Here is a 12,325-nt window from a genome sequence, read left to right as displayed (position 1 = left end):
AAGTGGACAGACATTTCATAAAGGAGAAATTAGAAGCCCTAATAATCAAGCTTCCACATGTAAAATCAAAAGATCAGCTAGCAGACGTTCTTACGAAAGCAGTTGGAACTCAGTTCTTTGAAGAAGTCTTATGCAATTTGGGTGTTGGTGACCCTACAACCCAACTTGAGGGGGAGTGTTAGACTATGTATTACAGTTACGCGTATAGCAGTTATCTAGTATAGTAGCAATTATTTAGTATAGCGGTTATGTAGGCAATATGGCAGTTATAGCGGTTATGTAGGCAATATAACAGTCATTCGTAGGAGCAATTATTCAGACCTCATGTATAAATGAACACCATTACAATTGAATGAGATAACACAAAAAAAAACACAGAAATAATATACACCAAAATATAAATGTCACTATATATATGCCATTAAAATTATTATTTATTGGCATTTTAACTAAATGTCACTAAATATATATGTCACTAAAAATTAGATTTATTATAACGTCACAAAGTCACAACCAACCCTAGAATTAACCACCAATCTCAAATTCACTCCCAAATAACTAAACAGCACCCCAAATCCATCACCCTTAATTTGACTTGGCTAATGGTGGAAGTCGTGACTCAATGTGTTTCTTAGTGGTGGATGAGAAGGGGTTGGGCAATGGGTCGTTCGAAAAAGGAGAAGGGAGATGTACGTAGTGCCGGGATGAGCTAATGGATTATTAAAAAAAAATTTAAAGATGAGATTATTCATAACAAACGGGTAATAACTAATAAGTGGGATAATACATGAAAAATTTTCCATTAAGTATTACTTGCTTCTCTGTTTTTAAAGTTGTTCATATTTGTCATTTTGTTATTGTTCCAATTAAGAATCTTTTTATTTGTATCGCAAATTTTAGAAATAATAAAAAATATTTTAATAATACCTATGGTCTTTATATATTTTTCACTAACTTTATTAAAATATATATTTTTATAGTTTCGATCCTCATATTTTTAAACTAACTTAATTTTAATATTTTTTAGCTTTTGGTTTTCACTTTTCTCTATCAGTTTTATTATTCAATAAAATAATATATTTATTATCTAAAATATTCTATTTTTCTTAATTATCGTGAAGATTATTTGTTAAACAACTTAAAAAAACAGAAGGAATATCACTTTCCCAAATTAAACTCTCAATTAAAGGCGTTCAAAACAGACCTAGTGGCCTAATATTCACCTGACCTTATAACTAAATCTGACTTGACGCTATTTTAAAATAAATTTACAACAATATAAAAATCAATATTGACACAAAAATCAATTTTAAACCGACTCAAAGCAACTGATTGAAATTTAATTCAATGACCCGAACAACACCTCTACGCTTCCAACCAAAATAAAATCCATATTCCTTTTCCATACGTGTCGAACTATTAGTGGGTGTTACCAAACATACTCCATAAAAGTATACAACCATCCTAGAATAGTATTTCTACCCCACACTTTCCAATTTCCACATTCCTTTTCAATTCAAAATTCCAAATTCCCTTTGCGCCTCCTCCCATCATCATCATCACCACCACCCTCCAAAAAAGCACCAAAACCTTTTACCCCGTGATGTCCGCCACGTGTTCCCTTACTTTTCCCTCCTATTTCTCTCCTTTCCCTTTCCTCACTTCCACTATACCCACTTCATTTTCTCTCTCAACTTTCCTCCACTTTCTCTCTCCTCTTCTAAAATGGCGATGAGAGAAGTTTCTTCTTTAATGGTGATTATTGTTGCTGCGGCGATCATCGTGGAAGCGAAGACTGCACCAGCACCTGTAGATTGTACGACTGTGGTGTTGAGCATGTCGGACTGTTTGTCGTATGTAACAAATGGTAGTACGACGGAGAAACCGGAGGGAAATTGTTGCTCTGGATTGAAATCTGTTCTTAAGACTAATGCTGAATGTCTTTGTGAAGCGTTTAAGAGTAGTAGTCAATTTGGTATTGTATTGAATAATACTAAGGCTCTTGCTCTTCCTGCTGCTTGTGGTGTTCATGCTTCTTCTGCTGCTAAATGTGGATGTTAGTATTCTTATTCTTCTTTTATTAATTGTTTATGATTTTTCTTGGATGTAAAATGGTTAACGTTTGAGTGATGGTGATTTTGCAGTATCTCTTTCTCCAACGGGCGCTCCTTCTCCAGGTATCTACTCCTCAGTCCTCTCCCTTCAATTGGATGTTTAATTTTTGCATGTGTTTGATTTTAGTTGCTTCAATATTCTTCCAAAGATCTGATATAATTATGCCGAACATTAGATTGTTTTTCTTTTACTTCTGATTTGGATTTTTCATTGTTAAAATTTGACTAACTCCTACGCCTTCTCGTTTCTCTCCTTTTGAATCAAAATGGACATTGGACAGTAAGAATAATTTCTTTGGACGTGTTCAAGGAAATAGTATAAAATCATGCACTATTTATCATAATTCTTAATTTGTTATTTAATTTGTGATTAATTTTTAATCTATATTTTAAAAGCAAAGTAAAGTTGGATGTTGGATCTTGTTTGATTTGTCGTTAAATTTTTATAATTTTTATTGCATATAAAATTTAAAGATATTTTGAAAAGTCAAAAAGTAAACTATTTTGAAATGGGATAAGTGAAGAAATAGTGTTTTTTTTTTTTCCAATTTAGGAATTCATTCAAATTTGATAATAAAGTATATTTGGTAACACCTTGAAATATTAATTAATAGATGAATTTCTTGTTGGAATAACAATTAATACATGAATTTCTAGTTACCAAAAATTATCATGATTAAATTAATAATTAATACATGAATTTCTAATTATCAAAGGCTACCATAAATAAATTTCTACCACAAAATTATCAAAAGCTCTTAGTAAATTTCAAGAGCAACTCAATTTACTACTTTATCCGAACCAATAAAAAAAGTTTTACCAAAAAATACCTAACAAAAGTTTTTCTTTTCTAAAGAGTACCAAGTAATGTTTTCTTTCAGTTGACCGTCAAATATAACGGTTGACTAGTCAAAATAAAAAATTCTTCTTTCTCGTCTTCAATTTCTTTCCAATTTAATTTCGATTTTGAGTGAAAAGTAGAGGAAGAAGATAACGATGAAATTGAATTGGAAAAGAAATTGAAGATGAGGAACAAAAATTTTCGATTTTGACCTATTACGTACTTTTTGATACTTTTTCCATTGATTTATTCTAATCAGACCGCTAATAGTTAAATATTACTCCCTCGGTTTAGGTAACTTTGTCTATTTGATTTTCAACACTATTTATAATTCACTTTTATGTTGTATTTTATTCTTAATCTAAGTTGAAATAAAGTCAAATGAAATCTTATTTTATTCCTTTCAATACAAGGATTATTAATATTAGTGTTTTTTTTAAATTTTTAATTATGCACAAATAGAGATATTAGGACTAAAATAAATCCCTTGGAAAACGTGTACAAAGTTGCTGAAACGGAATGAGCATGACTACAATTATCCATAGTTACGTTAGACAACAAATAGTGAAAAGACCAACTCAACTAAAGTTGAAGTTAATGGTTGAGTTCTATTGTATACTCTAATACGTGTTCTCACACTAAGCACTTTTTTCTAAAAGTGTTGATGTAGCACAAATTCTATTTATATTTAGCGCGAAATATTAAATGAGGGGTGGGTGTGATTCAAACCCCAGATTTTTTGTTACGTGACGGAACTAAGTCAATTAAAAGCTTAAAATGATAGTAGAAGCTTGAGTATCTTATATACACTAACGCTGGACGCTAGCAATAACACTAACACTAACGATTACCCGCACAATAGCTATCTTTTGGAGGAACAGATCCTTAATGGTCAAACTAATGTTTAATGCCGAAGATGATGATCTTGCTCAATCACACATTTGTAATTGGAATGTAGTTGCAGGCAGCGTTAGTTTATCTCCAGTGGGTGCTCCATCAGGCTCTGTGATTGCAGGCGCTCCGGGACTCGGAGGAAGTGAAGTGTCACCTGCACTGGCTCCTACTGGGAAAAATGGGTCACCTTCAACCATTGCCATATCAATGCAGTTAATTGTTGTTGGTTTAGTGGCTGCTTTATACACTAGTTTTTGTGGTTAAATGACTCGAGATAGAGTATTTCGAATTTGGATGGTGTTTTGTTTGGTAATATATTTGTTTTTGACCTTTTTCTGAGGGTTCGAAATCGGATTTGGTTTCAGGAATATTTATTTGTTACTCACATCAGATGTGTTAGTGTTTTGCTTGCAATTTACTCGTGATGATCGATGTATTGTATTTTTGAGATAAGTGGATTAGTGATATTATTACTTTGTTAAAAAGCATAATTTCATTACTTCATAATCCATATTAATAATTTGCTTTAATTTTCATCCTGGTGGTCTATTTCACCGAATTTGTTGTACTCCCATCTTGTGAAGTCAAAAATAGTGGTCCACAGACCCTCAGCTTAATTTTTTCATAAATTTAATCTTATTTTCTTGCAATTGATATACTTCCTCTTATCTAAATTACCTATGAAGTTTTACGTTTTTACGTCTTTGTATTGAGATGTATTAAACAAAATTTCACAATACTGCTTCTGTTATAACTTATAGATTAAAAACTAATTACATATTAAAAAAATAATTAATTTTTTTTTTCACCTTTTTGTTTGACTACAGATAAATAAATAGTATGTTTTTAATATTGCAAATAATTTAGAACGAAAATATTTCTAACTCTATACCAGTGACTTGTGAACCTTAAAAGGTCAACATTATGTTCAAAATATCATTCCATCATCAAAGATGAAAATGAGTAGCAAGTAGCAACTCTATGTTAGTACATATAATACAAACAAGTATTAGGTAGAAATTATATATATGTAAAAATGTAAAAGAAAATAAATTACAGATGATATTATATACTAATATCACTGTTTATATAGCACATGGTAAGCTGAACCTCTATAAATTCCAATGATACATTTTTACAGTTGTGATGTTCGATTCAGAACAAAATGATACATTGGCTCTTTTGTTGTAAACACATTCTATTCTTCCACCACAATATGAGTACAATCAAGGTTCTTCTAATTTCTTTGATCGGTTGCATTTTCGTACAGCGTCACCGACGGTTAGATATATATTGTCTTGTCCAACTATATCGACGAACTTGGAATCGTGAAGTTTTGTCATAACAACAGGTCCTGGATTTGCTAAAATAAGCTGTTCCAAAGAAGAAGAAACATAAATTAATACATATTTATTGTATTGATACATATTATGTTATTCTGACTCGTGTACCCATGTCGGACATAGATATGTGTGTATGTGTCCAGCTTGGTTGTTTTATTAAACATTTCATGTTTCTAACCCAAAGCAAAGTGTCAAAGTAAAATGAGGATGATGTTACTTCAAGTAAAATGAGGAGTCAACTGATTAATAAAGGGTTACCCTACTTATCGTATTGACAAGTCGAAGAAAATAAGGATTTGAGTATATGACAATGAAAGTAATGCAACATAATTTACAAATTTATTCGCCTTTTGAATTTGTGATCAAACAAAATGACCCAGTTAAAACCCAAAAATGACCATAAATTATTTTTCGATTGGCGGTTTATGAGGAGGTAAGGGGATTATATGACACTAAATCAAAGTATTAACTCAAATTTGGAGGCAACACTAAGTAAAAACAATACTAACCTGAATTTCCCTCTTCTGAAGACTTTTATTAAGGTCTTCTAAAGCATGGATACCACTGGTGTCAATGTCAATCACAGCTGCAAACAAAGAGTAACAAACAAAGTGAGTTAAAAAGAAGTGTCAAAAAGATGATGATTTCATTTTGTTATCTATATGTTACATGCCACAAGGAAAATTCACCACATTCCTCTGGCCCTCTCTCTGGAGGGGTACGGGTATAGATTATCCGTTACCTTCCCTCCCTCGAGCGAAATATTGGGTTGATGATGATGATGTTACAAGCCACAAGGAAAATAACTAAAACTATTCAGAAGATGGCTTACGCGACATATCAATAATCAGATGTTGAATTCTTGGGAGGTTGCTTTCTTTGTTTAGCTCTTCTTCATCAGACAGCCATCTCAGAATCCTAAAATCGAAATTGTTAACCAGTTATGGTCCACCAAATTGAAATTAACTTGAAGCGTCTACTGTATTTACACATGATTAGTAACATATTACCTGTCCTTTACGTAGTTAGAGTTCGAGAAATACATCGAAGAATCAACTCTAACAATCAGAACACCAGGGATTGTTGAAGCTGCTGGATACTGTTGAATATTCCTGTAAAGTGTAGTTCCAGGGAGGTTTCCGAGTAGAGCTACCCTGGGCCTCGTCACTTGCAAAAGAATTTTGAAGAAAGAAATGCAGACCTGATGAATTATACACCAAGAAACAATTAATAAAGCATGATTTAGTAGATGAGCCAAAAAAAGGATTTTGAAAAGTTTGTGTATTGCTATACCGCAATCAAGATGCCAATCTCGACAGAAATAAAGATCACTCCAAAGAATGCTCCCATGCAAGCTATGAAGTCAAACTTATCAATCTTCCATAGCAGAATTACAGCTTCGATATCAACAAGGTTAACCACAGCGGATATAATGATAGCAGCAAGAATGGCATTTGGAATGTACTTAAACAGAGGTGTGATGACCATCAATGTTAGGAAAACAATCATTGACATGACTATGTTAGAGACTGCTGTCTGACACCCAGCCATGTAATTGACAGCAGACCGAGAAAATGATCCTGAAAACACATCAAATTAAAACAATTAAGTATTGTTTTAACAATAATTTGATCAAAAGTATAGAAATGTAATATTTTTGTACCAGTAGCCACATAACACGATGTCAATGAACCGACAATATTCATGCTACCAAGGGCAAGCATTTCTTTGTTTCCATCAATGGAATAGTCTTTTAAAGCAGCAAATGTTCTCGCAATAGCCACTGCTTCCTGTAATTATATAGTTTGTACATGATTGAACTCTGTGTGTGAAAATAAATGAATGGTTAAATGATTAAACAAAATTCTCAAAGTTTTGATCTCACCGTTAGAGCTATTACACCAGCAATGGCACCAGCTTTGATGGCTTTCACAAGGTAAGGACCCGTCAAAAAAAGCTTACCAGCTGATGGAGGGTTGATGCCTTGGTCTATGTGTTTCACCTATAAATTTAGCACACAAAACCAATTATTTGCACTTACATAAAAAGTGAATCACATAATAATTTACATCTTCTGCACTCCAGAATACTTACAATTTGAACCCCTTGCTTATCTGCACGCGAGAGGAACACGATAAGAGTAGCTAAAATGACCGAGGTTAGGGGAGCCATTGCAGGCACCCAAAACAATTTCTTGTTTTTCTTGCCCTGTCAAAATAATGAATCAGAAAAAATGATGGTATACTATTATCTAAGTAGCAATAATAATATAATTGACTCAACTTACAATATATTTGGTGAACAAGAGGAAAGCCAAGAAGGAGATGCCTATAGCTATTGTTTGCCAGTTCCACTGTCACATATAAACAAAGCTGATAAATGGACATCATTAAAAAAAAAAGCTAAGTAATGGCCGAAAAGATGATTAGTGCTTACCCCATGGTGAGCTTGGCTAAACACGGAGTGCATAACAGAGACGATATCAGTTTCTTTCGTGAATTTCTTGATGCCTAGCAAGCCTTTTAGCTGCTGAAGAGCTATGGTAACTGCAGCTCCAGCCATAAATCCAACCGTTGCGGCATGAGACAGAAAGTCCACTAAGAACCCCAGTCTGACAATAACAACACAAAAAACCCAAAGGTTCCATTATCAGTACCCAACGTAGAGTAATTGAGCAAGTGTTCCACAATTTCGTTGGAGTACTTTCAAAGTTTCATGTTTTCCACATAAAGTGGTTATTTGGGTACTTCTAAATTTCTTATTCTGTCATTTCATTTCTCATCTATTCTTGTGGGAGTACCTTCATTATAATTTAGTCACTTGTAGAAATTAGAGTAATGTGAGAGTACGTTGTAACGTGAGGTTATTTATTCAACACTCATGAGCGTTCATATCAAGTGCAATTTTTATTTCTGTGAAAAACCTATTTGTTATCACTAATTGGAAACAAGAGTTAATTGGAAACAACCTATTTATTATCACTAATAAGGGAAAACTTATGTATATCCGACTCATCAAACCCCCCATAGGTAGAATTCATTTGATAACATCGGAATGCTGTAATCAACTTTCACAAATTTGAACTGATCTTTAATTTTTTTAATTCTGAATAAGGCCTATTTCGCTAATTTTTTTTTCTTTCAGAGTATTCACATGAAGACTTTTACTAATAATTTAAGTAATTTTTTAAGATCAAAGCAAATTTCATTGATCAAAGCTTACTTTCACTTACAAAAGCTTTATTCCCTTAGATTGCACTAGATGTCTAGATCAAAGTTATTAGAACTAACAAAATTTACTTTGTTGAACTAAACCTGTTAGAATTTAAATGCTAGAGAAATGTAGGAGTAAAACTTGTAAATGATGGACAAAACTTAGTGAAACCGAACTAAATTTATTGTAGTTGAATACTTGAATCATCGAATTGAACTAAGTTTAATAAAGACGACTTGAACTAAAATAAAGTTATGACACCTAAATATAACTTTTGGAAAAATTGGTCTTAAGAATGTTTTCATTCTCTAAACAAAAGGATTATGATCTGAAATCAAAGAAAATTAGAAGGATTGGAAATTTGGAATAGACACTGTCAAAAATTAAAAGGGTTAATAATCATGTTCTAAACACTTTACTCACATGACGTTTTAGTCTTAGAGCAAGTTGAGATTCTCCATACCGAGGTCAAGAAAAGCAAGCAATCACAAGTGAAGTATCCAACAGTTTTTTTGTGAATCATATAAAAAAAGTACTAGCTTTATAAATAAAAAAAAATAAAAAAAAAAGAAGCTTTTTTAGTGATCAAGTTGAGCTAGTTCAACTCTTGGATTGTTACACCTTCTGTCTTTATTAAATTTCACTTTTAATTTGAAGTTTGAATGTTAATTTGTAAATTAAGAAATTAGACAAACACAAGTAGATAATAAATGGATGAGATAAAGAAAGAAAATGCATTCGATATAACAAGATTATAAAAGAGAATGAGACCATTGCTAAAAATAAAAACAGGGTAAAGAGGGACAAATTAAAATACTCCATGTGTATAGTTTCATAGGTGGGAGGGAGTATTTGTTAGTCTATGAATTACTCTCTACTCTTTTCTCTTTCTCATAATTCAAATTATCTAATGAACTTTGAATAGTTATTATTAACATTTTAATGGTTACAATTATTACATGACCATACAAAAAAAAATTGGGTAAATTGTCTTTAAAATAATTTGAAAATAGAAGATTCTTTTCAAGCTAAGATAATAATAAAAAAAAAAAAAAAAAAAAACAGAAAAGACATAAAGGCATATAATAGCACAATGAGTATATATATATATATATATTATATTATATATAAAAATTAGAAGATAGCAATCTAGTTGGAGTACTTCTAACCAATTAAGGATATACCTGAAGAAGCCAAGTGTGGCCTGAGTAATACCAGCAAAAAAGGTAGCGGTGATAGCAAGTCGAGTATAATCAACAGGATTTGTCTCAGGATCAATAGTTTCACTAAGGACAGTCCCAAGCAGGAGCGAGACCACAGCCACAGGACCAATTGCTATATCTCTTGAACTCCCCATGAACGCATAAATAAGAGGAGGAACAAAGCTACTATCTGTACATTCACCGGACATGCATGCATGCATTCCTTTGTTAGTACTTGGTTACACTTACACCCATATTGAAACTACTCCATCCGGTTTAAATTAGTCGTTACACTTCTTATTTTCATAATATCAATTGATAAATAATAGTTACTAAAACTAAATTAACGTAAACTAAAGTAAAGATAGTTAAAAAAAAAACAATCATGGGTGGGTTAATGAAAAAACAGTAGGAATTGAACTCACATAATCCGTATTCAGGAGAGAGATAAGCAAGCTTTGCATAAGCAATATCCTGTGAGAAAAGTAAATGTGTCAAAAGTTAATTTGTACGATAACAAAAGACCATAATAGATCAAATAAAATGAACAATGTTAATAATATTACCTGTGGAATGCAAAGACTAGCGATGGTAATTCCAGCAATAAGATCATGTCTAAATTTAGTAAAATTGTATTGTCTTCCCCAATCAAAAATGGGAAAAACAGCACGTAAACCAAGGACAAATTTTTTCGAAACAGGCTGATCTTTATAAGTTTTCAATGGATCGTCGGGGAAAAATGTCTCCTTTATTGTATCCCCTAAATCCTTCCAAATGGATTGTTTTTCAGGTCTTCCAACACTATGAAGTGGTGGTAAGGACTCATTTCTACGAGACGAAAATGCAGTCTCAACGCCTTCATCCCCGATTCGACGACTCATTTTTTTTTCTGGCCCTTTTCTGTTCAGACCAGAAAATTACACTACAAGAAGAAATAGAAATTATTGATATTGTGTTGAAATGTGTAAAAACAGCAACCTTATTTATAAATGTTACACAGTAAGGCAAAGAACTGTTTCCAAAAAATGAATCTGGATCTTATACCATCCAGATTCAAAATGAAGAGGTCAACCTGAATAAAGATCATATCACAGATCACGGTTGATGGTTCTAAACTAATTTTAAATTAGGCTTATTGTAATCATCTAAAAAAACTATGGAAAAATATATTAGGGTGGCTTTTGGAGAGAGTTGACCTTTATAATAATAATGGTTAGTAGTATTAGTATTATTTTATAATTTTAGTTTAGTTTGGCTAACAAGTCAATGGACACGTTGTAAGGTAGAAAAGCAGGCAGGCGTCATATGACTCAGGAAGAGGAGCTTCATTACTTAATACTGATATAAGTTATTATCAATCAGAACCCAGAAATCAGAACCTGAAATCAGAAATGTAACATTTTCTAAACTAAAGTCTGAATTTTTTGTTTCCAAAGCATATGAAGAAATACATTTCACACTATCATATATTTTCGACTGAATAGGCTTTTTTTTTTTTTTTTTTTTTTTTTTTTTTATGTAAAATCGCTATTGTTGTTGAGTTTTACCCATTTCTATTTTAACAAATGCCTCATTTTTTTTTTGGCATATTCACATTTAATGTTTCAATTTTATATATATTTTTTTGCCTTACCTATACCTCAAGGAATTCAATCAATTATTATTTATATAATAATTATCATTAAATTATCACATTTTATCAAACTTTCTCTTTTCATATGGTTTCATGTGGTCTCTTTCCCTTTTCTTAAAATTTGTGTTAAACGAAATAGAACAATTGATTAAAAAGTAAAGAAATTATTTATTTAAAATTGAAATTATTATTAGAGCAAGGGTTTTTTTGGAGGATCTCAAATTTTCTTTTTAGAAAATCAATATAAATTTGCTACACTTTTTAGTTTTTTTGGCTCTCGAAAAGCATCATAGTAGGATAGTGAAAGTAGTAAAAAGGTAAATCCTTTGATGAATGAGAAGATATACTTTAAAGAAAAGAATTCAAAACGAAAATATAAGAATGGGTCAAGATTGAAGAGACGCAAATATCGAGTAAAAGAAAAAAGAGAATCGTTTAATATGGTTTAGACAAACCTAATAATAGTATTAGCGAACCAGTAAAGAATTCAGAAACTCAACATTCGAAAAACTTCTAAAAAGGATGAGTAAAACAAAAGATAATCCAGAAAGTAGTTGTAAAAAGAGATGTGAAAAATTTAAACTTATACATGGAGATGGTAAAAATCAATATGAATGAAAAATATATGTTAACTACTAAAAAAAATTTATTAGTTTATATTATCAGCGGGAATTAAAGCATTGTGACTTTTATGTTGTGTAGTTTTACATTAAATAGCTACGGAAGGTATGAATTTTTAGTCATTGGAAGGCTGGAGACAACAACTAAAATCGCTCCTCTCAATACTTATCTTACATGAAATACAACTAATGTAATTAGTCGCTTTCATTTTGTTAAGTTAGAACTTAGAACCACAAACAATAATACCGGCTTTTTCTAAATTCATTTAATTAATTAATTGTATGTAGTTGGTATTGTGACAACTGAGAACTTAATTTTAAAGTGATGTATTTTGAAAATTTGGAATCATTTTGATTTATTTTTTTAAAATAACAAAATGCTTCTTATAGTTTACTAAAAATGACACTTTTTTTTTTTTTACTAATTATGAAACATTGAGAATTGACACCATAAGATTAGGAGAA

The 12,325-nt window shown here is 31.5% G+C and overlaps 2 protein-coding genes across 3 annotated transcripts; one reads left to right on the top strand and one right to left on the bottom strand.

Moving 5' to 3' along the window:
* Nucleotides 1-1,508: 1,508 nt before the first annotated feature.
* Nucleotides 1,509-4,348, top strand: LOC130824335 (non-specific lipid transfer protein GPI-anchored 11-like). Of its 2 annotated transcripts, none has more exons than XM_057689296.1 (3): nt 1,509-2,056; nt 2,145-2,177; nt 3,914-4,348. In XM_057689296.1, the coding sequence occupies exons 1-3, from the start codon at nt 1,726-1,728 to the stop codon at nt 4,111-4,113; spliced, it is 564 nt and encodes a 187-aa protein (XP_057545279.1). In that variant the 5' UTR covers nt 1,509-1,725; the 3' UTR covers nt 4,114-4,348. The 2 variants fall into 2 exon arrangements, with proteins under 2 accessions (XP_057545279.1, XP_057545281.1); XM_057689298.1 differs by having other exon boundaries at nt 1,622-2,056; nt 3,920-4,348.
* Nucleotides 4,349-4,748: 400 nt separating this feature from the next.
* On the bottom strand, nt 4,749-10,792 carry LOC130824334 (sulfate transporter 1.2-like). The gene is made up of 13 exons (XM_057689295.1): nt 10,174-10,792; nt 10,033-10,081; nt 9,590-9,797; nt 7,629-7,803; nt 7,480-7,545; nt 7,287-7,400; nt 7,078-7,194; nt 6,856-6,982; nt 6,486-6,772; nt 6,203-6,393; nt 6,025-6,110; nt 5,702-5,778; nt 4,749-5,222 (listed from the first exon to the last, which is right to left on the bottom strand). The coding sequence occupies exons 1-13, from the start codon at nt 10,486-10,488 to the stop codon at nt 5,076-5,078; spliced, it is 1,959 nt and encodes a 652-aa protein (XP_057545278.1). The 5' UTR covers nt 10,489-10,792; the 3' UTR covers nt 4,749-5,075.
* Nucleotides 10,793-12,325: the final 1,533 nt, after the last annotated feature.

Source organism: Amaranthus tricolor, chromosome 9 (genome assembly GCF_026212465.1).
Source record: "Amaranthus tricolor cultivar Red isolate AtriRed21 chromosome 9, ASM2621246v1, whole genome shotgun sequence".
NCBI lineage: Eukaryota > Viridiplantae > Streptophyta > Magnoliopsida > Caryophyllales > Amaranthaceae > Amaranthus > Amaranthus tricolor.
The sequence above is the reverse complement of the archived record's forward strand: the minus strand, read 5'-3'. Positions and strand labels throughout refer to the sequence as shown.